The 26240-nt window shown below is 36.6% G+C and overlaps 3 protein-coding genes across 7 annotated transcripts in view; 2 read left to right on the forward strand and 1 right to left on the reverse strand.

Annotated features, from left to right (window-relative positions):
• tctn1 (tectonic family member 1) overlaps positions 1-26240 on the reverse strand; it is an 845382-nt gene that overhangs the window by 194320 nt on the left and 624822 nt on the right. The window lies entirely within an intron of this gene.
• Positions 1-26240, forward strand: part of LOC103911722 (uncharacterized) — a 146818-nt gene that overhangs the window by 101067 nt on the left and 19511 nt on the right. The gene's annotated exons all lie outside the window — the stretch shown is intronic.
• On the forward strand, positions 23771-25851 carry aplnrb (apelin receptor b). Its single transcript, NM_001030197.2, has one exon. The coding sequence runs from the start codon at positions 23837-23839 to the stop codon at positions 24914-24916; it is 1080 nt and encodes a 359-aa protein (NP_001025368.2). The 5' UTR covers positions 23771-23836; the 3' UTR covers positions 24917-25851.

Raw genomic sequence — 26240 nt, forward strand, 5'->3', positions numbered from 1 at the left:
TCATTGAATATTTTTTTTATTCAAAGCAGTATCAAAATATAAGATGTCACCAAAAATCCTTCCGCTAGCTGAGAAACAGAGAAAGTAAATTAAGACAAAAAATAAATATCACCCTACAGTAGATGAAAACATCCCCAACAGGACATAGGGGTTAATTATCTATGACACTTGAATCTACATCACAATCCAAAAGCAAAAATCCAATTCATTGCAACATCAGATTCCTCACACTGCCATCACAAAAAAATATTTATTTAAAATTTTACTTTATGCTCCATAAAACATGAGTGATAACAATAAAACTGCTAATGTATCTACCATCCCTTCAAACGTGTATTATGGATCTTTTGTGTTTTTACACAAGACTTGACACACTTACTGTACTTCTAGTTTGTAAGTGAACAAAGGGCACTAATGAGGTAATGATGTCATACATCTGTGTGTCAGAGACCATGTGTGTGCGAGCATATGTGTGTGTGTCCTGACAGTGAGTAGGATGGATGAGTAGACACTGATGTTGTGCACAATGGGTAGCCACTTAAGAGCACATTTTGCGGTAGATTGATTACAAAAGCATATGGCAAGCATGAGTGTGACTTTATTGGACAATGGTTTATTGTGTTCCAGCTGCTGTGCACTCCACCTTCATTATGTGGGCCATATATGGCATATGTGAGGAGGAACACGTGCAATATGATTTATATTTTAGCTGAGTTGCAATTTAGTTGAACATCTGAGAAGCTGGTTATGACACCATTTTCATTACGAAATCAATTGTATCATAACTATTTTGGAGGCCCAAAAAGGATTTCTACTGCATGTCTGTGTTTTTAAAATATGGTTATCATCACAATGTTAAGTATGTTTTGAAAATGAATATGTATGTGCTTTACATGTTTAGTCTACATGCAAGACTTCGTACTTGACAACCACTTGGCTTTTTTTAGAAATGTGGACTGAGAATGTACTGACAATGTTGCTTTCTGTAAACAACTTTTACTGAATATTAAATGATTGTCTGACACAAAGGATTTTACAGCTGAAATTCAAAATTTAGCAGACAATTTAAAGGGTTTTGCAATGTTTTTATCTAAAGTTTTTTTTATTGAAAAAGTTACACAACAAAACTAGCTCAATGGCAGTCAAAATTAACCCAAAACTAGCTAGCTCAATGGTCAATCAGAACTAGCCCAATGGCCAGTCAAAACTAGTCCAAAAATAGCTAAAAGGCATTCAGAACTAGCACAATGGTCCATCAAAACTTGCCCAAAACTAGCTCAATGGCCAGTCAAATCTAGCCCAAGTGCAAGTCAGTACTAGCCCAATGGCCAGTCAATACTCCAATGGCAGGTCAGTATAGCCCAATGGCCCGTCAAAACTAGCCCCAAACTAGCTCAATGGGCAGTAAAAACTAGCCCAATGGCCAGTCAGTATTCCAATGGCAGGTCAGTACTAGCCCAATGGCCCATCAAAACTAGCCCAAAACTAGCTGAATGCCCCATCAAAACTAGCTCAATAGCAAGTCAGTACTAGCCCATTGACCTGACAAAACTACCTCAATGGCCAGAACTAGTCAATGGCCAGAACTAGTCCAGTCAAAACTAGTCCAAAAATGGCTAAATGGCCCTCAGAACTAGCCCAATGGCCCGTCAAAACTAGCCTAAAACTAGCTTAATAGTCAGAACTAGTCCAATGGCCAGTCAAAACTAGTCCAAAAACGGCTAAATGTCCCTCAGAATTAGCTCAATGCCCAGTCAAAACTAGCCCAATGGCCAATCAAAACTAGCACAAAACTAGCTCAATGGCCAGTCAAATCTAGCCTAAGAGCAAGTCAGTACTAGCCCAATGGCAAGTCAGAACTAGCTTAATGGCAAGCCAGTACTAGACCAATGGTCCATCAAAACTAGCTCTATGGCCAGTCAAAATTAGCCCAATGGCAAGTCAGTACTAGCCCATTGGCCTAACAAAACTAGCTCAATGGCCAGTCAAATCTAGCCTAGGGGCAAGTCAGTACTAGCCCAATAGCAAGTCCGTAACAAACCAATGGTCCATCAAAACTAGCCTTTATGGCCAGTCAAAACTAGCCCAATGGCAAGTCGGTACTAGCCCATTGGCACACTCAAAACTAGCCCAATGGCAAATCAATACAAGCTCACTGGCCAGTCAAAACTAGCCCAATGGCAAGTCAGTATTAACCCAATGGCCACTAAAAACTAACCCAATAGCCACTTAAAAATAGCCCAATGGCCAATGAAAATTAGTCTAAAAGTAGCTAAATGGCCCTCAGAACTAGTTCAATGCCCAGTCAAAACTAGCTTAATGGCCCGTCAAATCTAGCTCAATTACTGGTGAAAACTAGCCCGAGGGAAAGTCAGTACTAGCCCAATGGTCAGGCAAAACTAGCACAAAGATAAGTCAGTACTAATCCATTGGCTCAACAAAACTAGCCCAAGACTAGCTCAATGGCCTCTCAATGTCCAATGTCCAATGGCAAGTCAGTACTAGCCCAATGGGACATTCAAAACTAACCAAAGGGCAAGTCAGTACTAGCCCAATGGCTAGTCAAGACTAGAAGTTTGAGGCAAAAGTCATAGTTAACGTTTTACGAAAATTGTATTATAAAATAAAGGCTGACTAATCATTTTTATTCATGCCATAAAAACTCAACTTAGATTAACTTGGAATATTATTTGTCTTTTTCATGTAATTTTTTTAGGTATTAATGCAGGCTAAAACCAAGCCTGCATTTCTGCTTTCAAGAAACTTTTTTTTTTGCCCTTTCAAAATTCTATATATAAACCAGTAAAACTTCTGCTTTAGTTAGCCTACCAAATGGTGTTCCATTACATGTTCAGGAAGAGCTTTATCAATAATCTGAACACTTGCAGCAAAAAAAAAAAAAAAAAAGGGTCCTCGAGTCTCAAAGGACCAACACAAACCGAGGCCACATCCTGACAGGCGCTTTCCTGTGATGACCCATAATTCACGTCTGCCATGATTGAGAGCAAAACCTGCCCGGCTTTGATTTATTCCCAGAGCGTCTTGGGAGCCATTGTGTCTAAATGAAGAGTATATGCTGTGGAAACTTGCGCCTCTGCTTGCTGTGTGCCCAAACTTGGTTGTGCTGCTGTGTACAATGCTATTTCAGAGCTCATGTGCAGGAAACACTGGCATTTGTGTGTATGGGTGTGTGTCCTGATAGAGATAACAGGATGATGCTAATCAGATTAAACATTAATTTCTAAATTTGAATGCTTTTAAATAATTTATAAAAAAAAAAATGCACACAATTGGTTTTAATAAAAGACAAAAATCAAGCTTTTACTGTCTTTAATTTCTTATGTTTTGTCATTTTTTAAAACATTTTCTTTTCGGCTTCGTCCCTTTATTAATCTGTGGTCGCCACAGCGGAATGAACCGGCAACTTATCCTGCACATGTTTTACGCAGTAGATGCCCTTCCAGCTGCAACCCATCACTGGGAAACATCTACACACACACGCACGCACACACACACTCAGTCACACACACACAACAGACAATTTAGCCTACCCAATTCCCCTATACCACATGGTTTTGGACTTGTGGGGGAAAAAAAGAGCATCCGGAGAAAACCCACGTGAACCGGGTCTCGAACCAGCAATCTTCTTACTGTTAGGCGATTGTGCTACCCACCGTTTCACATTCTTCATTCTCTCCTTAAAAGTTAATAAGTCCTTGCTCACAAAGGAAACAGTTATTATTAGTTATTTAAAAAAAAAAACCTTATAAATAAATAAATACAAAAAAATAATTGTTATTTAAATGTTTCATATTACATCATACTTTAACATGTAGATTATTGCTGTGATTTAAAGCTGAATTTCCAGCAGACACTTCAGTATTCAGCATAACAGTTATTCAGAAATCTTTCTAATTGCATGATTTGATGCAAAAACAAAAAACAAACAAAAAAAAAATATTACTTTCATTATCAATCTAGAAAACAGTCATGCTTTATATATTCATTTTCTTAATACTGTAGAATCTATACTCGGTTTTGCCAAACTGTCCAAAACCCACCCAAACACACACACACACACACACACACACACACACACACACACACACACACACACACACACACACACACACACACACACACACACACACACACACACACACACACACACACACACACACACACACAAAAACTGCCAAGTGTTAGATTAAAATTTTATTTCATTTTATTTTTTTGAATAAATTAGCTTAGTTACCGATTTTAACCATAAAGCAAGAAACACCAGCAGTCACAGAAACACAACATAACCGGATCACATTGAAACACTGTCCCAGCCTCTAAAGGCTGATTTACACTTCTACAATACAATAGCTCCATCGCGCTCACGTGGTTCTCGATCCCGCCCAGTCTTGTCAGCGCTACCAAGCCGACCAATCCTAGAGCTTGCGCTACGCGTTGTTGCGACGCGTAGTTACATTTTTTGAGAGGTTTTTAAAAGTTGATAAATCAATATAGAGAAATTTAAGGCCCTTAAAAGTATTAAAGTCTTAAATGCTATTTTGCATATATCGTTTTAGATTATGCAATGTATGGTTGTTTGCTAAAGTTTGCCTGTGAATCTCAGGATGCTGTGCAGTTTCTGAAATCAATGAAATCCTGGTAGATTTGACATCATGTTGCTTTGTTTACTGTAGTAACCAAGGAACACCGTTATTTCAGCAGTTCTGTAGGTGCCAACCTGCTGAGTAAGCTAGATTTCATAGATTTTTATTTAGTATATGAATATTGTTTTAGTTTTGATTAATTTCTTACATACATTTTTAATAAATGTATTGTAAAAAAAAAAATCTTGCCACTGTTTCCGGTCGAAAAGTAGTTATAAGGTCTTAAAATGTATAGTCTTTATAAAGGTCTTAAAAGGCATTACATTTCACTCTCTGATTCCTGTATATTCTCGCCCAAATTTTGTCAACCTGCTAATGCCATTTTTTACCTGCACAATCAAATTCAAAACCTCCCAATCTGGCAACACTGACTATGATCATATTGTATTTGACCACATAATTTAAGACATTGTAAGACATTAAAATTATAGTATTATAGTAGTTATAATAATTGACAGTATATTTGACAAAAATCTTATCAACCCCAACTGAATAACTGTTAATGTACATAAACCCCCACTGCATTTACATTTAGCCATTAGTACAAGTAATGGTAAATAACTACACTCTGCATGGCCATTTGCCAAAATGAGCCTCAAATTTAGCATAACAACAAAGGATGAGGACATCCCTCCTGAAATGTGCCAGATATGTACATCAGAAGCATCCTTTCCTCTTCTCCAAACAATAGCCATTACAAAAGAGCAATAAAAGATTAATTTCTCTGGTCAAATGACCCTAGTGGAGTTGCCGCCCAAAAACACAATCCGGACATGTTTACATCAGTTCAGTAAGTCAGGAGAACCTTTCTGTCATCATTTACCCAATGTTAGTAGCAAATTTGCAAACGTGTATCAGTAGATTTGTATTCAGGGTAAATTTGCAAATGTGTAGGTATTTTCTTTCAAATAAAGAAATTCATCCGCTCATGTTCTTTGCTACCATTGCTGAAGTGAATATGGTGCAGAACACATTAAAGTAGTTGTGTTTGTGCTTGGAAATAAAAATTAAGAAATGAAATGCATGCAAAAATCTGCAAATGTTTGTGACTTTTTGTTTTATGTAACTTTGTTTGTGACAAATTTTTGGATGCAGGAGTGTAAATGTGTTTTGTTGGAATATCTAGCCAATTCCATGCGTGATCAAGAGAAAAGGTCAGGAGAGGTTTTTCTTCAATGTCAAAAATCGTAACAATTTATTGGATACAAATGAATAATTCGATGACAGAGCTCTGGGTTACGTTACCCCAATGCAATACAAGAATTATATTCAAGAGGTTCGCAACTAACATACATTTCCTGACTCCAGCATTTATACATAACTGATCTTAAAGGGCCATGAAACCCCCTCGTTTCAGCAGGTTGTTTTCACACCTCTACTTTGGAAAAAGTCAGAAAAGTAGGCGTGTCCAGCTCTGTTTAGGGGGGAGTGTTGGAGGAACTAAAGTGGGAGGGTGTGGGAGTGTCTATTTGGGCACGCGCGAGTTTCAGAGTCAAAATACACAGACAGGAGAAAGTGATTGTGTTTAACCTACATGGACATCTGTAGTCGAATTATTTGCCAAATTATTAAATGGTGGACTTTAACTGCAGTTTGGCTCTTTCATTCAGGGAATTCATTCATGCCCCTCGCGACAAACGAGATATATGATTCGAGGAACTGCTCTAAGCGTGTATTTTTCATGCAATGTTTGATACCGCACGGCGAATGAGAGAAAAAAAACTCTGCATTTCCCGGAAACTTAGATGGAGTTTTGGTGTAACATCACTTGTCAGTCATTCTTCAGTCCTCCATTGACCGCACCTTCGACATACTTCCTCTTTTTCTACGAATTCTCTGCACAACAAAAAAGCATACATCTTTTTGTGTTCTGTGTTCAGTTTTAACACCTCTCTTCAGACAGGAAGTTTCTGCAGAGCTGAATTTAATTTTGGACCCGCATCTATCTACTTCTGCAAAAATGCTTAGTATGCACAGCACTCACACACAACATTAGAAATTCAGTTAATATATGACCCTTACATGACCAATACAAATAATTGTTTGATTCAAAGAAAAAGAGACAAAAATAATAAAAAATTATTCCTATTTTACAACAGTTTTTGCACCATATTCACTGGTTTCACTGCAACACTTACATCTAAGTTAACAGTAAGGATTTTTTTTTGGGTGAGACACAACAGCATTTTTTCATTTAGTTTTACAATTTGCTTATTGTTATTTCAGTGTGAAAATATTTCAATTTATATTTTTTATCATATTTGTTCAGCTTGTCAGTAGATTTCAATTATACACTCACTGGCCACTTTATTAGGTACACCTTACTAGTAATTGTTGGACCCATTTTTGCCTTTAGAACTGCCTTAATCTTTTGTGGCATAGATTCAACAAGGTACTGGAAATATTCCTCAGAGATTTTGGTCCATATTGACATGACAGCAATCGCACGGTTGCTGCAAATTTGTCGGCTGCACATCCAAGATGCAAATCTACTGTTCCACCACTTCCCTAAGGTGCTCTATTCGATTGAGGTCTGGTGAATGTGGAGACTAATTAAGGGTGCTTTCACACCTACACTTTTGTTTCGGAATGTATCTCGTTTGCCCAGTTAGCGCGGTTCGTTTGGCATATGTGAACAGGGCAATCGCGCTCTGTTCCGTGCCAAAGTAATCGCTCCGAGATTGCTTGAATGAGGTGGTCTCGGCCCGATTGAAACGAACCCTGGAGCTGTTCGATTGCAGTGAGAAAGCGATCCGATCCGAACGCGGTTATATCACAGTGTTTTATGGATATGTAATAGGCTTACGGCTATATGAAGAGAGAATTACGAGTAGGGCAGGAAGTTTCGCGAGTCTCCGGATGCCAGCAAACAAGTGATGATCTCCCGGTAATCTTGCATCTCCCTCCAGGTCCTCAAATAGGCATCGTCGTGCACCCTTCTCACCCCTCCCCACCGCATCTCTCCCCAGACATGTCGCGTGCGCACCCTGTCAATCACCACCAAACCACCACCGCTTCTGACAGCTTAGCGGGACGCTGCAAAATAAACCCTGACACTCTGACCAATGTGAGGAGAGTTTACTCGCACGTGACTTGTTTTAGCTCTTTTGGTCCGATTAGAAACTTTGCAGTGTGAAAGCGAAGAGCAAAGAGCAACAATGTAACAATTGTAATCTCTGTTTCGGAACAATTGAAACGATTCACATTTGTGAAAGCACCCTAAGTACAGAGAACTTATTGCCATGTTCAAAAAACCAATCTGCTGCAAGTAGCCATCATAAGATGGGTACACTGTGGTCATAAAGGGATGAACATGGTCAGCAACAATACTCAGGTAGGCTTTGGTGTTGACATGGTGCTCGATTGATACTAATGGGGCCAAAGTGTGCCAATAAAACTTTCCCTCCACCACTACATCACCACCAGCCTGAACCATTGATAAAAGACAGGATGGATCCATGCTTTCATGTTGTTGATGCCAAATTCTGACCCTACCAACCCTACCATCAGAAATTACCTTTCATCCCCATTCTGGTGCTTAGTTTGAACTGCAGCAGATCATCTTGACCATGTCTACATGCATAAATGCATTGAGTTCAATTGGCTGACAAGAAAATTGCGTTGAGCAGCAGTTGGACATGTGTACCTAATAAAGTAGCCAGTGAGTAACATAAATAACATTAACCCTGACTTCCAATGTTCAGAATTTTGTCCTTGAAAACGCACATTCAAATATACAATGTCTCATTTGCATATGCAATTATAACAATAAAAAACAAACAAAAAATGCAATTCTTAAATACATCAATTGACTGCATTGGGCCTCATTGTGAACATTTTTTATTTTTATTTTTTACCCTTTTTACCCAAAGTTTCTTGCCTTAAGAGGGTAAAAACCCAGACGCCACTCGTTTGGCTGAACTTCAATGCATACGGCTAATTTTAAAACAGGCTGTGATTAAATCAAAGCTCGATACTGAGTGCTAACTTCCTACACTTTCATGCGGCATATGCTACGATATAAAAGCAAAAGAGGAAACCAAGTCATGGAGACAAAAGACACTTGAGATCCGTGACACCACTGCTCTCTGGGGGCCGCAGATAAGAGAGAGCCAAGTAAACACAAACAATTACAAGCCGCTAACTGCTAACACCACTAGCAGCAGCGGCTTCCATGCGGATCTCATCTTTCAGCTCATTTAATTGGGCTGGACAATAGTCTGCTCTGGCCGATCAGTAAATCAGCAGTACTAGAGAACATGTGGAAAGAAGGTCAGGCGTCTTAAAGAGTCTAATGCTGAAACGTGTCGGTGTTGCGTCTAGCTGATTAGCATCCGATGTTTTCAACAGGTCATTAAATACCAGCGTGCAGAGCAACAGGGCAAATGCTTATCTAGAGATTCAACACTCAGGAAACTCTCACCAGGCGAATATATAATGACTATTAACAAAGCTCCTTTAAGTAAAACGAAAAAAAAATTACATAAAAGGCAGCAACTCCTTAAACTACTGATATTGAGAAACTCTTGTGCTTGAAAAAGGTGTCAAAGTTATCACGCCACAACATTTTCTTGTAGGCCGAGAATGTGCGAGATATTTTTCAAAACCAAAACAAAAGATGCCTTTCTAGTCACTACTTAGTATTGCTTGGCAAAGGGAGGCTTCATGAAACTCTGAAACAGTCGAAGCAAATGTGTCGAAGCTTCGAAAAGTTTCGAAACCCGTCTCTACAGTGACAACTAGTGGTCATTTTTAAAATATTGCTCTGAAACAGCTACAGAGAAGAAACAGTTAAGTAAATTGAGGTGTTAAACCCCACGTTGTAGAGTTGAAATTTCAAGTGATTTAGTGAATGGTGAGAGTTCCTGCCTATATGCAGAGATAATTTGTGCGAATCCAGGGTAATGCAGCTATAGATGTTTTTTTTTTTCCGACCCTGTCAGTCAAATGCAAATTTATCAGATCTCAAACGCTTTGAATCACTTTAGTCACATGACCTGGGTGTTTCAGATTGTGCTTTGGAGCAGTGTTTCATAACACTTGTGCTTCAGAATCTCGACACTGTGCTAAAATGACAGTGAGCCATCTCTACTACTAAAGGCTGATTTATACTTCTGCGTCAAACGCCACGGCGTAGGCTACGGCGCTGACGCATAGCCCTTCGCCGTGGCCGTCGCTGACGTGCACCTCTCAAAAATTGTAACTATATATATATATATATATATATATATATATATATATATATATATATATATATACACACACACACACACACACACACACACACACACACACACACACACACACACACACACACACACACACACACACACACACGCACACACACACGCACACACGCACGCACACACGCACACACACACACACACGCACACACACACACACACCTGAAGTCAGAGTTCAAATTATTATATAATATTTATTCTTCTGGAGAAAATCTTATTTGTTTTATTTCGGCTTGAATACAAGCAGTTTTAAATTTTTTAAACATCATTTTAGGGACAAAATTATTAGCCTCTTTAACCTAAATTTTTTATTGATAATCTACAGAACAAACCACTGTAATACAATAACTTACCCAATTACCCTAACCTACCTAGTTAACCTAATTAACATAGTTAAGCCTTTAAATGTCACTTTAAGCTGTATAGAAGTGTCTTGAAAAATATCTAGTCAAATATTATTTACTGTTATCATGGCAAAAATTAAAATAAATCTGTTATTAGAAATGAGTTATTAAAACTTTTATGTTTAGAAATGTGTTGAAAAAATCTGCTTTACGTTAATAATAACAAGTCTAATAATTCAGGGGGGCTAATAATTCTGACTTCAACTGTATATGTACACACACACACACACACACACACACACACACACACACACACACACACAGTTGAAGTCAGAATTATTAGCCCCCTGTTTATTTTTTTCCCCCAATTTCTGTTTAAAGGAGAGAAGTTTTTTTTTCAACACATCGACACATAATACTTTTAATAACTTATTTCTAATAACTGATTTATTTCATCTTTGCCATGACAACAGTAAATAATATTTGTCTAGATATTTTTCAAGACACTTATACAGCTTAAAGTGACATTTTAAGGCTTAACTATTAATTAGGTTAACTAGGCAGGTTAGGGTAATTAGGCAAGTTATTGTATAATGATGGTTTGTTCTGTAGACTATAGAAAAAATATATAGCTTAAAGAGGCTAATATTAATTACCTTAGAAGGTTTTTTTAAATAATAAAAACTGCTTTTATTCAAGCTGAAATTAAACAAATAAGACTTTCTCCAGTATAAAAAATATTATCGCACATACTGTGAAAGTTTCTTTTGGGAAATATTTTTAAAAAAAGAAAAAAAATTCAAGGGGGGCTAATAATTCTGACTTCAACTGTGTGTGTGTGTGAAATATATATATATATATATATATATATATATATATATATATATATATATATATATATATATATATATATATATATATATATATATACAGCGGGGAAAATAAGTATTTGACACATCAGCATTTTTATCAGTAAGGGGATTTCTAAGTGGGCTACTGACACAAAATTCCTACCAGATGTAGCCATCAAGCCAAATATTGAATTCATACAAAGAAATCAGAACATTTAAGTATACAAGTTGAGTCATAATAAATAAAGTGAAATGACACAGGGAATAAGTATTGAACACACTTTACTTAATACTTTGTAGAAAAGCCTTTGTTGGTGATCACAGCTTCTAGACGCCTCTTGTATGGAGAGACCAGTCGTCTGCATTGCTCAGGAGTGATTCTGGCCCATTCTTCCACACAAACGGTCTTTAAATCTTGAAGGTTCCTTGGGCCTCTTTTATGAACTTTGATCTTCAGTTCTCTCCATAGATTTTCTATGGGATTTAGGTCAGGTGATTGACTGGGCCATTCAAGCAACTTGATTTTCTTTCTTTGAAACCACTTCATTGTTTCCTTGGCCTTGTGTTTGGGATCATTGTCTTGCTGAAATGTCCACCCTCTTTTCATTTTCAGCTTTCTGGTAGATGGCAGCAGATTTTTATCCAGAATGTCCCGGTACATTTCTCCATTCATCCTACCTTCAATAATATGAAGTCTGCCAGTACCCCTTGCTGAAAAGCAGCCCCAAACCATGATGCTTCCGCCCCCAAACTTAACTGTTGGTATAGTGTTCTTGGGGTGGTGGGCAGTGCCATTTCTTCTCCAAACATGATGTGTAGAATGACTGCCAAAAAGTTCAATTTTGCTTTCATCTGACCATACTATAGTTTCCCAATAATCCACAGGCTTCTCCAAATGCTGTTTCGCAAACTTTAACCGGGCCTCAACATGCTTTTTGTTCAGCAATGGAGTCTTGCGTGGTGAGCGTGCATGGATGCCATGGTGGTTCAGTGCATTGCTTATAGTTTTCTTTGAAACAATAGTACCCGCTGATGCGAGGTCTTCCTGAAGTTCTGCCCGAGTGGTTCTTGGCTCTTGGAGAACTCTCCTGATTATTCTTTGGACTCCTCGGACAGGGATCTTACGTGGAGCACCTGATCGTGGCCGGTTTATGGTGAACTTATGCTTTTTCCATTTCCGGATAATAGCCCCCACAGTGCTCACAGGAACATTCAGCATTCTGGAAATGCGCCTATAACCATTCCCATCAAAATGCTTTTCAACGATAAGACTACGCAGATCTTGAGAGAGTTCTTTGTTTTTACCCATCATGAAGTCTTTCCTGTGTGCCTCCTGAGTAATGAGAAGCCTTTATAGGCCATCAATTAGGACTAAAGCAGCTGATATCAATTAGTACTGATAGGGAGCAGGGTTTTTCTCTCAATACTGACAGATCTCCTGACTTTCTATGCCATTTTGCACCTTGTTATCTTCATGTGTTCAATACTTATTCCCTGTGTCATTTCACTTTATTTATTATGACTCAACTTGTATACTTAAATGTTCTGATTTCTTTGTATGAATTCAATATTTGGCTTGATGGCTACATCTGGTAGGAATTTTGTGTCAGTAGCCCACTTAGAAATCCCCTTACTGATAAAAATGCTGATGTGTCAAATACTTATTTTCCCCGCTGTGTATATATATATATATATATATATATATATATATATATATATATATATATATATATATATATATATATATATATATATATATATATATATATATTGTAAAGTATTATTAAAAATAATACAGCTATTTTAATAATTATTATGTGCCATATAAATTACTACATAGTTACATAAAAATATTATGTAACGCAAGTATGTAAACTTTAACTCATGAAACCCCAGTGCTTGGAAACAATGATACACTCTCAATCTCATTATTACACTACTAGCAATTTCATTTTTCTAATTCACCTATATTCCACATGTCTTTGGACTGTGGGGGAAACCGGAATACCCAGAGGAAACCCACTTAATATTATATTCCAAAATGCAAGCTAATCTTGTGATTATCATTAATGTACGTCAGTGAAATTATTCATTAGAAATATAATCTGCCAAATAAATATTTTTATTATTAATGCTGTACTATTTATTTGTAGAAAGTTTGCAAAAATTTTTTGATATCATGCAGCTCTTTTTAAGTTGAAACACTTATTAGAAATAAATAATCTGCAGTTCATTACTGTGCTCTGTTTCTGAATTTAGCATGAAGTTTTAAATTAGGCATGTTTAACGTCATAAATGATTTTAACTATGAAGAAGCCATTTCACTTTTTGTTTTTTATTAAGATGCTTGCACAAGTGTTAAATGTAAGATGGAAATATTTGGTGGACACTAGACATATTCAGTTAACGGCTAAACTATAATTACAAAAACTAAAAGCGAAACCAAGTATAAAAAACAAAATAAAAAATCATTAATGGAAAAAGTAAAGCAATACTGAAACAAACCAAAGCTAAACTGAAACGTCAAACAAGTATTAAAATACAAAACTCATTTAAAATGCTTAACAATAATAACATTGCTTTCTACACTAAAAAATCAGAATTATTTCAGCCCAAATTCTAGTAAAATATTGACAAATCCAAACAATTTAATTACAAATTTAACACAAGGTTTGGGTTTGTCCATAATTTACCTAAATTTGAGTCAAAGTTTACCCTGGATGTTCTTAGAGCAACGTCTAACAGCAGCTTGAACATTTCTGAACTCCTCAGAGAATCTGTATGTTTGACAGAGGACAGAAAGTAATCGATAAGTGTCTTCTGGTGTGTTCTGGGTCATGGCAGGACAACAGAAACAGGAAGAGGCTTAGAGTAACCTGGGATGTTTGGCAATATAATGAGCTTCCTCACAGTTTCCAGGAAGACCATACGGATGTTGTCCACACTTCTGATCCTGCAATTTTCAAACCATCCCAAGCCTGTTCTAATTGCATTTCCATGCAAGTAAGATTCTGGCTAGAAACTTTAGATGAAACTTATTTAAAACAAACATCCACACCTTCAATACGCTGGCAGGCTGAAGGAGGGTGTTCTTGTGACTGCCGGAAGGTGTGAACTCGTTCATTGTCCCGTCCCTGGTGCTCAGCAACTTGGTGTCAATGAGTTGGAAAGTCTTTTTAGTGTGGGTCAATGAAGCGCGGGTGGGGTGCCGTAAAAGACCCCTGAAGACCGCCACACCTTTACATGTGAAGAGGAAAAGATTAGGCATTTACAAATGCCTCTATGTGGTATCACTCAGCTTTTAAGATTTAGTCAACAGGCAAATCAATTAAGCCTGTCATTGTTGGTGTGTTTCCACTTCAGGTCGTGTGTGTGATGCTGGTTGGGGATGCGGGTCAGAGTGTGTTATCGACACCTGAGAGACGCAGCTGTCACCTCACGTGTGTAAGACTCACACATCAAACAGACTGCAGACCCTCCTCACACTCAGCTTATCAGGACAGTCAGATAGTGAGAAAAATGGCGGGAGAATTCTAAATGCAAAGTTTCACATTATCAAACTAAATTTAATGCCCAGAACTGATGCTTTTGAATAAACACAAACTTATCTTGGTCACAGATGAGGAATCAAATTTGGTGTTCGCATCAAAATAAAATGATTTTGTATTTTTTAAATGCAAGTAAAAATGTGTAAAGCAAAGCTTTTGTTAAAAATAAAAGTCAACATTTTTAATGAAATAATGTTTTGTTGTAATTCAGCGTAACATGAAACTAAAAAAAAATATTTAGAAGTATTAACAATTTAATAGTTGCTTTAAATATTAAAGTTAAAACCTTATGAGTCATTTTAACCTAAATTACACTAAACTTATTAAAAACATGGATGCTATAGCTTTAAAAAAATTAAGCTAGAACCTTGATTAACTTAGTTTAATCAGTTATAATAACACAAAAGCATATGATGTCATGACATAACAAGCAATCATACTATCTGCATTTAGTAAATGATTATGAGTAGGTAAAACATAGTGGTTTAACAGATATTTTACAAATATGTAAAAAATGTATAGTATTTTGAGGGCATGTTGTGTTCCTTAAATAGAGACGTTTAATATCGTGAAATAATTATTGCTGTAAATATTTCTTATGGAATTTATTGGGATATACACTGGTATTGTCAAACTAACTAACATTTTACAAGTGTCTTCTGTAAACAACCACAAAATATATTAAAGTTATTTGTTCTGAGAAAAACAAATTGACCCATCTGTCAGTCTGACAATCAAATTACTTCTAAATCTAAAACAGAAAAAAAAATGTTTTAGAAAATTGCATAAGGCCAATGTGATTTTATTTATTAATTTAGGGTATTTATTTAGTGTTTGCTTAGCCGTGCCTATTGACTAGCTACCATTTGAACCACATTTTGACTACAAATACCACGATTAAACTATAGTGTAGCAAAACCATTTTGGATTCGTGCGTGGTTACCATAGTTTATAAACAAGAACCATGACTTTGTTTGGTATTGTAAACCATGCTAATTTCAGTGAGGGAACGCCGCGCACGTCTGCGTCTGCTTCACGCTGTGAACGCTAATTGTTTTTTTCTTCTTCTTTTGTTCGGAGTCTCTCTTTATTGTTTTTGGTATGTTACTTGGCCATTAGAACTCGCTTTTATCGACCATCCATTAAATGTGAATTTCAAACTCACCTGTTTCGAGCCCTCGCCGCGGTCAGTCAGTGATTGCGTCTCTCTTTCTGTCGGCTGTTTATCAGTTCGTGGCGCGTCTCCTGTTTACCTTTTTGCAGCGACTGTTTGATAGTGTCTTTAATCTTTCGTCTAGATGTTTTGTTGTTATGTTGTTTGTATACCGCGTCGATACTATTTTGGAGAGATTTTCTTCAACTTTGCTGTCATTTACAACATGTAATTAGTGTTCTCGTTGTCTGGTTTAACAAGTCTTTGAGTACTGCCTAAATACACTGTGTACTCCCTACACCATGCTCCTTAGTATGTACTCAACTGTCTAGTATATGATCTTCATAAAGATATTTTAAATTTATAGTTTTATTTTTGTTGTGTACCCAATGACGCACATGTGTTTTGTAGGCTACTATTTAACTGTCAAGAAATGTTGCAAGGTTTTTTTTAGATGTGTGCCACACCTACATATTAAAGTAGGCTACATCAAGTGCCCAACAGTCCACACTTCATTTAAATGAACAGAAAAACTAAATATGAGGCATGCATGCTCAACTGGTGACCTCTGGTTTATACACCAAATACAAATTGTCAGACTGCTAGAGTGACATTATTGGAAAAGTTACCTTTATCATTATCATTATTATGATTATCTGTTTACACCTCCATGACCGCTAAAGGTAAGCCGTAGATGTTTTCCACTGAAAGTAAATGAAGCCCTCCAGTACAAAAAATGCTGGGATAGCTTTTTTCTGGAATAAACAATTTCAGATTTATATTTTCAAACTGATATCTTCCTTTTACTTCTAAAATTTTAAATAAATAGTAACTCTATGCTACACTTTAATTTAACTATAAATGTTTTTAGATTCATATTAATCAAGTTTTTTTAGGCCATAGGACTGAAATATCCCCCCAAAATACCAATGACCTTCTTATGCTTGATTTAAGAGCTGTTTGACAGTTTCCCATAGTTCTCTCTTACCTTTCAGCTATATGGAACTTTTGTGGTTGACATTTCTCTCTGATTGACATTATTGTCAGTAATTTTCATTCTTTCTCAATGTGTTCTTCAGGGCTTTGTTATTGGACCTTTGCTTTTCAATTAATCATTCATTGATTCATTCATTCATTTGTTCATTCATTCATTCATTTGTTCTCATACATTCATTCATTAATTCATATGTTTGGTCATTAATTAATTAATTAATTCATTCATTCATTCATTCATTTGTTCAGTCATTCACTCATTTGTTCGGTTATACATTCATTCATTTATCCATTCATTTGTTCAGTCATTTATTCATTCATTCATCTATCCATCCATTTTTTTCATTCATACATTCATTCATTTGTTTGGTCATTCATTAATTCATTCACTCGTTCGGTCATACATTCATTCATTTGTTCGGTCATCTATTCATTCATTTGTTCAGTCATTCATTCATTTGTTTGGTCATACATTTATTTATTTGTTTGTTTGTTCGGTCATTCATTCATTTATTCATCCATCCATCCATTGGTTCGGTCACACATTCATTTGTTTTTTCATTTATTTATAAATTTGTTCGATCATTCATTCATTCATTTGGTCATACATTAATTTGTTCATTAATTTGTTCATTCATTTATTTATTCATTTGTTTGGTCATTCATTCATTTGTTCAGTCATCCATTCATTTCTTCGGTCAAACATTTATTCATGTATTTGTTTGGTCATTTATTCATTCATATGTTCATTCATTCATTCATTTGTTCGGTCATTCATTTTTTCATCCATCCATTTGTTTAGTCAAACATTCAGTCATTCATTTGTTTGTTTGGTCATTTATTCATTAATTTGTTTTGTCATTTATTTATTCATTCATCTGTACTGTCATTTATTCATTTGTTCATTTTTTTATTTGTTGATTTATTCATTCATTTGTTTGGCCATACTTTCATTCATTCATTTGTTCGGTCTTTTATTCATTCATCCATTTGTTCTGTCATTTATTCATTCATTCATTCATTTGTCGTCATTTATTCATTTGTTCAATTTTTGTTCGGTGATTCATTCATTCATTTGTTTGGTCATACATTAATTCATTCATTTGTTCGGTAATTTATTCATTCATTCATTCACTTGTCTGTCATTTATTCATTCATTCATTTGTTCTGTCATTTATTCATTTATTTTATTTTTTTTTGTTTAGTCATTTTTTCGTCCATCCATTCAATTTCAGCTAAATAAATGTTTTTGTTAAAGGTTAAAAAACCACTAAAATTGTTAATGGCCGGCAACTGCTGCTTCATTAAGATTTAATTTGGTTGCAAAGTAAATATACACAATTGCTGTCTTCTGTCAGGAGGTCTGTGTGTTTTCTCAGTTGTCTAAAACATGCACTTACACATCTAAATCTCCATGTCTCTCTCTCTCTCTCACGCAGATGCCCTGTACACATTTGTTCATATCAAGCAGTCCATTTGCAGTCCACATTGAGTCAGTTAACTTCTGAAAAACAACCACTTATGATCCTGCCAAGGTCAGGCAGAACGGATCAAAGATCTGAGTCGTATCCAGCTGCTCCGACCGCTCTGTCACTCCCTTTGTGTATGTGTGTGTGTGTGTGTGTGTGTGTGTGTGTGTGTGTGTGTGTGTGTGTGTGTGTGTGTGCGTGCATGTGTGTGTGGTCCAACACTGCGCTTGCCATTCATCCCATGTAGGGTTTGTGCATGCAAATACCACATCAAACTTTGTCTATGGCAAGCCATTTTATTATTTAATCTATAAACAGTTCTAACACCTATTATAGTACTATTAAGTACTACTTTTCACAAGCTCTATTCCTTTGATAGAAGTTAGTTATTGTATACAAGTATATATTATAGACATTGTTGGTTATTAATTCATACTAGTTCTTTATTACATAGTACCTAATAAATGTTCTTAAGAATCTAGTACTTAATAATCTTAATAATCTAGTACTTTAATTCATTCATTGATTCATTTTCTTTTCGGCCTAATCCCTTTATTAATTAGGGGTCCCCACAGTGGAATGAACCGCCAACTTATTTTAATTGAAGCAAGCAATTATTCTGTTGTAACTAAAACAATTTTCATATTTAAACTGGTTTATAATTAATTGGCACTAGTATCCAATATTTAGTGTCTGATCAAAAAAATAATATCTCATGAATAAGCACTAGTATCAATTAAAAAATGGGCACATATTAAAAATATGCACAATTTGCTAATAAATACTACAAATTTATTTTAAAAAGCTGTAAAAAATGAGTACTAATAACATGAATATAGATGGTAGTGAATTATATATGTCATAAATGAAACAGCTTGCCATACTCTGCCATGTGTGAAACCCACAGCTCTTAATAACCGTTAAGAGTCTCATCGTTTAACATTTAAACATCACTGCAGCATTTAGGCACGGATATGAGATGCTTTATTTTGAATAGAAGACACTTGAGACTCACCAAAATAAATTTAATTGCTGGGGAATAAACAGTTTGCCAGTTGTTGGACCCCCAGTTGCTTTGGCAAGGCATTTGCATATCTATCTGTACCATTTGTCCCATTATCATATCTATCCTGTTAGAATCCAGGGGAGAGAAATCCAATGCCACCTGTGATGTGTATTTGGAGGAGGAGCACATGATCTGGGATTTAGATGGAGATAACAGTATTATAGCATGAATAATGTTTAAAAATAAAGTGTAAGAATTTTGACTGCTGCTCAGGATAACTCAGAAGTGGAGAACCTTTCAAAGATTACTTTAGAATTCTCTCTCTCCTTTTGCAAAAAGCTTATTTAATTTAGTGAAATCCAGAATTTGCATTGATTTTCAGTATTACAAAGCAATGGGAGATCTTATGTTGATGTTATAAAGAGGTTTTATGTCAAATTTGTGTTGATAATTTAAAGATTATGCTGTATTAGTCTGCATAGATTTTTACTAATTGTATTAAAGGTGTGTTGAAAATTCAAAAATGCATTTTTATCTTTTTTTTGCAGGACATTTCTGAAAAATAAAATGTATTAAAACTTATTTCAAAAAATATGTCATTTTTTTATTATTTTCTAAAGAAAATATCTTCATTTAAATATAAAATATTAAAATATTAAATAATTAGTGTTTTTAGATGACAACAAACTAACAACATATAAAACCTTACACAAACTGGTGGGTAGCAAGCATGATATATTCCCTTTTTGTGAAAATAAATGAATATGTAAACAATTAATTAATTAATTAATGAAACTAAATGTTACACTATACTGTGTGTGTGTGTGTGTATATATATATATATATATATATATATATATATATATATATATATATATATATATATATATATATATATGTATATATATATATATATATATGTATATATATGATCAATAATTTTAAGGTCAAAATAATGACCGCATATGTTTTACTTCACTGAACTTATAAAACTAAGTTAATTATGTTCTAACTTAATTTTATAAGTTATGCAAGCCGTTTTAAGTCAGTTTAACATGATATAAGTTCAATAAACTCATAAAGTTAATGTGATTCAGCTTAAATAATTAAGGCTACCAGGATTTTTTTTTTTACAATGTTTGAACTTGTGATTATTTAATGAATTGATATTTCATTTAATACATAAACATGGAAAGAAAGAAATTTAAAGAATGATAAAGTTACAAAATATTTTGTGTAAGTGGTTAATAAGTATGTATGTATATATGAATGTATGTATGTACTGTGTGACCCGTGTTGGGCGTAATTCTTTAAAAGTAATGCGAATAATATTACTTTTCTACTGAGTAACATATTACTTTTAATAGTCACTAGTAATAATATTCGAATTACTTTTTTGAAAATGTAATTTGAGTTACTTTTTAGTTTAATTAGACTTTAATTTGTTAGCTTTTAAAAAACAAATTGCTGAATTAAAATTATAGTCAATGAGAGGATGTGCTCATTATTTTGAAAGCATCGTAGACAAGGAAAAGAAGATTGTCTCAATAGACAGTGATTTTACTTGAGACAAATCACTTGAAGCAAGAAGCATACACATTACTTAAAATGTTCAATAATATATTTATATATATGGCGACACGGTGATGCAGTAGGTAGTGCTGTCGCCACACAGCAAGAAGGTCGCTGGTTCGAGTCTCGGCTGGGTCAGTTGGCGTTTCTGTGTGGAGTTTGCATGTTCTCCCTGCATTCGCGTAAGTTTTCTACAGGTGCTCCTGTTTCCCCCACAAGTCCAAAGACACGCTGCACAGGTGAATTGGGTAGGCTAAATTGTCTGTAGTGTATGAGTGTGTATGGAGTATCCCAAAGGAGGGTTGCAGCTGGAAGGGCATCCACTGTGTAAAACATGTGCTGGATAAGTTGGCGGTAAATAAATAAAGGGACTAAGCCGAATGAATGAATACACAAACACACACACACACACACACACACACACACACACACACACACACACACACACACACACACACACACACACACACATATACATATATATATATATATATATATATATATATATATATATATATATATATATGACACATAGTGTTTTAATGTGTTTTTTAAAGGTAAATAAAGTTTATACAGTGTGTTGTTAATTGCAGAACTACTCTATTAAAAAAGAATGGAAAAAAAACAAATTCTGAAAGAGATCAAGCCTTAGTCTGGATATAACAAGTAACTAAAGCTTAATAGTTACTTTTTTGGGGAGTAACTCGATATTGTAATGCATTACTTTCAAAAGTAACTTTCTCAAACAGTTTTGGTGACTGGTGAAGATTTAATAATTTTTGTAGAAAGAAAAAAGGTGTAGGGAGTTTCTGTCATGGGAAGCATGTTAAAACTCCATTTAACTGTATTTCAATTCAACCAAACAGAGCTTGTGTCCTTTTAGATAGACTTTTAGAGGGACTTTCAGAAACAAACTCTAGCACATGTAAAAGCTGTCACAACATTTGAATACTGTCTGTCCGGTGCCTGTGTGTGTGTTTTGGGGTCAGGGAGGGATAGTTGTGTCTGTGTGTTTCTGGTCCTCGGCGCCACTGACGCCTCATCGCTGAGAGACGAGGAAGGGTGAGGAGTGAAAGCTACCGTCTGCTCCTGCACTGCTCACACAAACCACCCCGCTAACACACCCGTCCCATCTACACTGAGATCTTCATTACAAATCAGTTACAGGAGAAGATTATAGCCTAGCTTTCTGTTCCTTAACTTTCTGCCACTGACTGTACATATAAGTCATAATTTTTAAAGCTAGTAGCCTACTGATTATGCAATTTTAGAGGCTGTCATAAGACAAGTTATACTTTTAACTGTACTTTACAGCGAGATGTGACAGGTGCTATAATTTATTCAGAAATTATCTCACTTACTGAGTTTATTTTCATTTATTATTATTTTTCAGTTAATTTATTGCAGTAATTGCCAAAAAAGTTGACATATATATTTGTTTACTAAGCCATATAAAGTCTGATAAAAAAAATCAATCAATTATTATAAATCATTTCCAAAAATGTCTGAATCTACAATTATGCATTATAATTAAAAAATATAAAGCAGATTACTCAGTTTAATACTTTTCCAGTCTTCATTATTATTCATTATTATTAGTTACTGTCATTAAACTCATTAAATGAAAGTTTCTACACTGATTTTTAAAAAAAGCTTTAGAAAAGTTGAGAGAGGTAATTTATGCTAACTTAAAATGGCCATACAATCTAAATTAATAACAAATTCAAAATTAAAGCAAAGAATAATGACAAAAAATAGCATTTAAATAAATGCATAATAGATGAATGCTTAACGACATCTTTATTTTTAAAATACTGATGATTGGGTTGTTTTGTGTGATATTTGTGTATGCATTTATTTTGAGACAGCAACCTTGAAACCTCTAAAGAAATTTCAATAGCTAAAGTCCTAATTTGTTGATTATTTATTTATGCATTATTTATTCACAGACCATTATATTGCATGACACTTATTTCAGATACAATATGCTATTCATTATCGTTTCATTATTGTTGCTTAATACTTGTTTACTTAATAATTTGTCAGTTAATTTATTTCATAATGTTTCGGTATTTATTTATTTATTTTGGCACATAGACATGTTCTCATTCTCGCGTTAAATTGCAAACTATATCAGCCTATTATTAAATTGAACCGTTCCTGCATTAAAACGCAGATGTTTGTGGTTAAACGATTGCATTATCTTTCAAGTAAAGTGCGTTATGAACTGAAAACGTGTCTAATGCACAGAAAAGTTCTCTTACATGCCTTGTTGATGCAGATGATTTGTTGAGAAGCTGTACATCTTGCTCGGGCAAGCCCGTGAGCGCAGAGCGCAGCAGCATTAGAGCGCATTGGTATGGAAATTAATCCCTAATAGACAGTTGTTCACACATTGACATCCGTGCATTAAAATATCAATTTATCCGTTTCTGGGAAAAACACAAGTCCTGGCATGTCACGGCAGATCGACAAGTTTAACATTTAATTTTAAACGTAGCAAAGTATCAAATAAAAACAACAAAAACACGCATTTTATCATGCACGCGGTAGTATATATATGGTTTACAAATGTTACATGTAGTTTTACTCGGAATAGATGTAGGCTGCTGTATTTAAAAACTGCTCTATCCACACATATCTCAGTTTCTTTTTCCAGCATTATTCAGGGCAGTGATTTACAAGTATTTCCGAGATCTGTTTTGCATTTGAATGCTGTTTTTCACCAGTCCCGCTCGTAAATATTTGTGTTTACATGTTATTTTTGTATTTGGTCCACTAATCCGCTGGGTTTTCCTCCGGAGCTGCAGTGTGAAGATGGACTGCGACTGAGGGTAGTGGCCACCGGGTGGAGGGGCGGGGTTCGGGGAGAGGGGAGGGGAGTGAGAAAGCCTGAGGGCTTAAAAGCCAGTTTGTCCAGCTGGAGAGACATTCTGACCTGAGCACATGACAAACAACTTCTCTGTGATCACTTCAAAGATTTTCTTGAAGGAATGAATGCCATGGACAACATGACTGCTGACTACAGCCCAGATTACTTCGACGATGCAGTGAACAGCTCAATGTGTGAATATGATGAGTGGGAACCATCATATTCTCTGATTCCCGTGCTCTACATGCTCATCTTCATCCTGGGACTCACTGGGAACGGTGTGGTCATCTTCACGGTGTGGCGGGCCCAGTCTAAGAGGAGAGCTGCGGACGTCTACATTGGAAACCTGGCTCTCGCTGACCTGACCTTTGTGGTGACCCTGCCCCTGTGGGCCGTCTACACTGCTCTGGGATACCACTGGCCCTTTGGCGTGGCACTCTGCAAGATCAGCAGCTATGTGGTGCTGCTCAACATGTATGCCAGTGTCTTCTGCCTCACCTGCCTGAGCCTGGACCGCTATATGGCCATCGTGCACTCCCTGACCAGCACTCAGCTGCGGACCAGAGGGCACATGAGGGCCTCTCTGACAGCCATCTGGCTTCTCTCAGGAGTTCTTGCTGCACCCACGCTGCTCTTCCGCACCACAGTGTATGATGTCGAGACCAACCGCACCTCTTGCGCTATGGACTTCAACCTGGTGGTGAGCCAACCAGGCCAGGAGACCTACTGGATTGCAGGCCTCAGCATCTCCTCCACAGCCCTGGGCTTTCTGATCCCTCTTCTTGCCATGATGGTGTGCTACGGATTCATCGGCTGCACCGTCACACGCCACTTCAACAGCCTGCGCAAAGAAGACCAGCGCAAGCGTCGCCTATTGAAGATCATTACCACATTGGTGGTGGTGTTCGCAGCATGCTGGATGCCCTTCCATGTGGTGAAGACCATGGATGCCCTCTCATACCTAAACCTGGCACCGGACTCCTGCACCTTCCTGAACCTCCTGCTTCTGGCACATCCCTATGCAACCTGCCTGGCGTACGTCAACAGCTGTCTCAACCCGCTGCTCTATGCCTTCTTTGACCTCCGCTTCCGCTCCCAGTGCCTCTGCCTCCTCAACCTAAAAAAAGCTCTTCACGCCAGTCCCGCCAGCTCCCTTTCTTCACAGAAGACCGAGGCCCAGTCTCTGGCTACGAAGGTGTGAGGAGGAGGACGGAAGGGTGACGCAGAATTGGTGTAACAAGTCAGCAATTACCCTTGAACTGTTACATCCTTCACAAGGACTCAAAGGTAATTCAGGTGTCAGGGATAAGCAGACTTTCCTTTTGTATCTGACTGTGGGAACTTGAGAATCTGTCCCGGAACTACAAGTTGGTACTCTGCTAGTAAATATAAAGTTCTTAAGGACTATGCGCAGTCTGTTGTGGTGTCTCTGAGAGCACAAGCAGCTTCTGGAGCCACCTACAGAGAGCAGACTCCTTTCTGCGACAGCTGCGCTCCAGACGTGTGGGATGGAGCTGAGGAGACGAGCGAGGGCTTTTCTGCCGCCTTCCGCATCTCCACCTCTTGCGCCCCCCAAAGTTTCCTCTGAGCTTCATAAACTCTCTTACTTGAAGCTGCAGGGTGGTGGGTGGTCCACGGAGGGTTCTGAGAGCAATTTATGGACAACTGTATTAATGCATTTAACCATGCTTCTTGCTGTCTTGTTTTTTTTTTTTGGTTGCTTGTTTATTTTTTGTCCTTCAAGCACTTGTTCTTGGGGCAGAGATAAGAACCCTGGTGGCCAGTCTGTCTTATCTAAAGCTTCAAGACGGGAGGGAGGGATGGGTGCATTACTTGAGAAGAAGTGTTGCAGCTTGATTAAAGACTTTCAGGAGGGGGGCGGCGGGTGTTTTAAGGGAGACGAAAACATGGAGGGGGGTGAACTCAGACTGACAGATGGCCGTTGACAAATGTTGTCGGGGAAAAGGGACGTCCAATTAATAGGTGGCAGCTTCGACAGATGAGATACTGTGAGTGTGAGGTAATGAAATGTGTGCAAGCCAACTCTGATGAATTTTTTATTTTGACTTAACGTTGTGGCTAAACTGCTGTATGATTGTGTTTTATGCAGTACTCTGTGAATAAAATGTGCATTATGAATTTCTTGTTTGTGTGTCTGTTGTTAAAGCTCTTGGATCTGGCTGGAATACCAGTGACATTCCTTCATGTGCTGTTTTCCTGTTAACGCTGGGCAGAGGGCTAGTAGCTTTGTCCCTTATTGTCCTCAGTCAGTTCAAAATCAAAGCAAGTGACTGACAGGAAATGCATGTTTGAAGCGGGTTTCCTCTTGGTTTCTTGTTTTGTACCACATTACGTGCATAAACCCAACACTAAGAAGCTCTTTTGACAAAAGACCAAATAAGATTATCAAAATATTATTTTAAAAATATGAACAACAGCTAACTATGTTTGTTTAAGTACTCTAAATGTTAAATATTTGAATTTTTTTTATGTGTTTTGTAGATTTTTTTTTTTTCTTAGAATTT

This window comes from Danio rerio, chromosome 10, assembly GCF_052040795.2.
Source record: "Danio rerio strain M-AB ecotype USA chromosome 10, GRCz13ab, whole genome shotgun sequence".
NCBI lineage: Eukaryota > Metazoa > Chordata > Actinopteri > Cypriniformes > Danionidae > Danio > Danio rerio.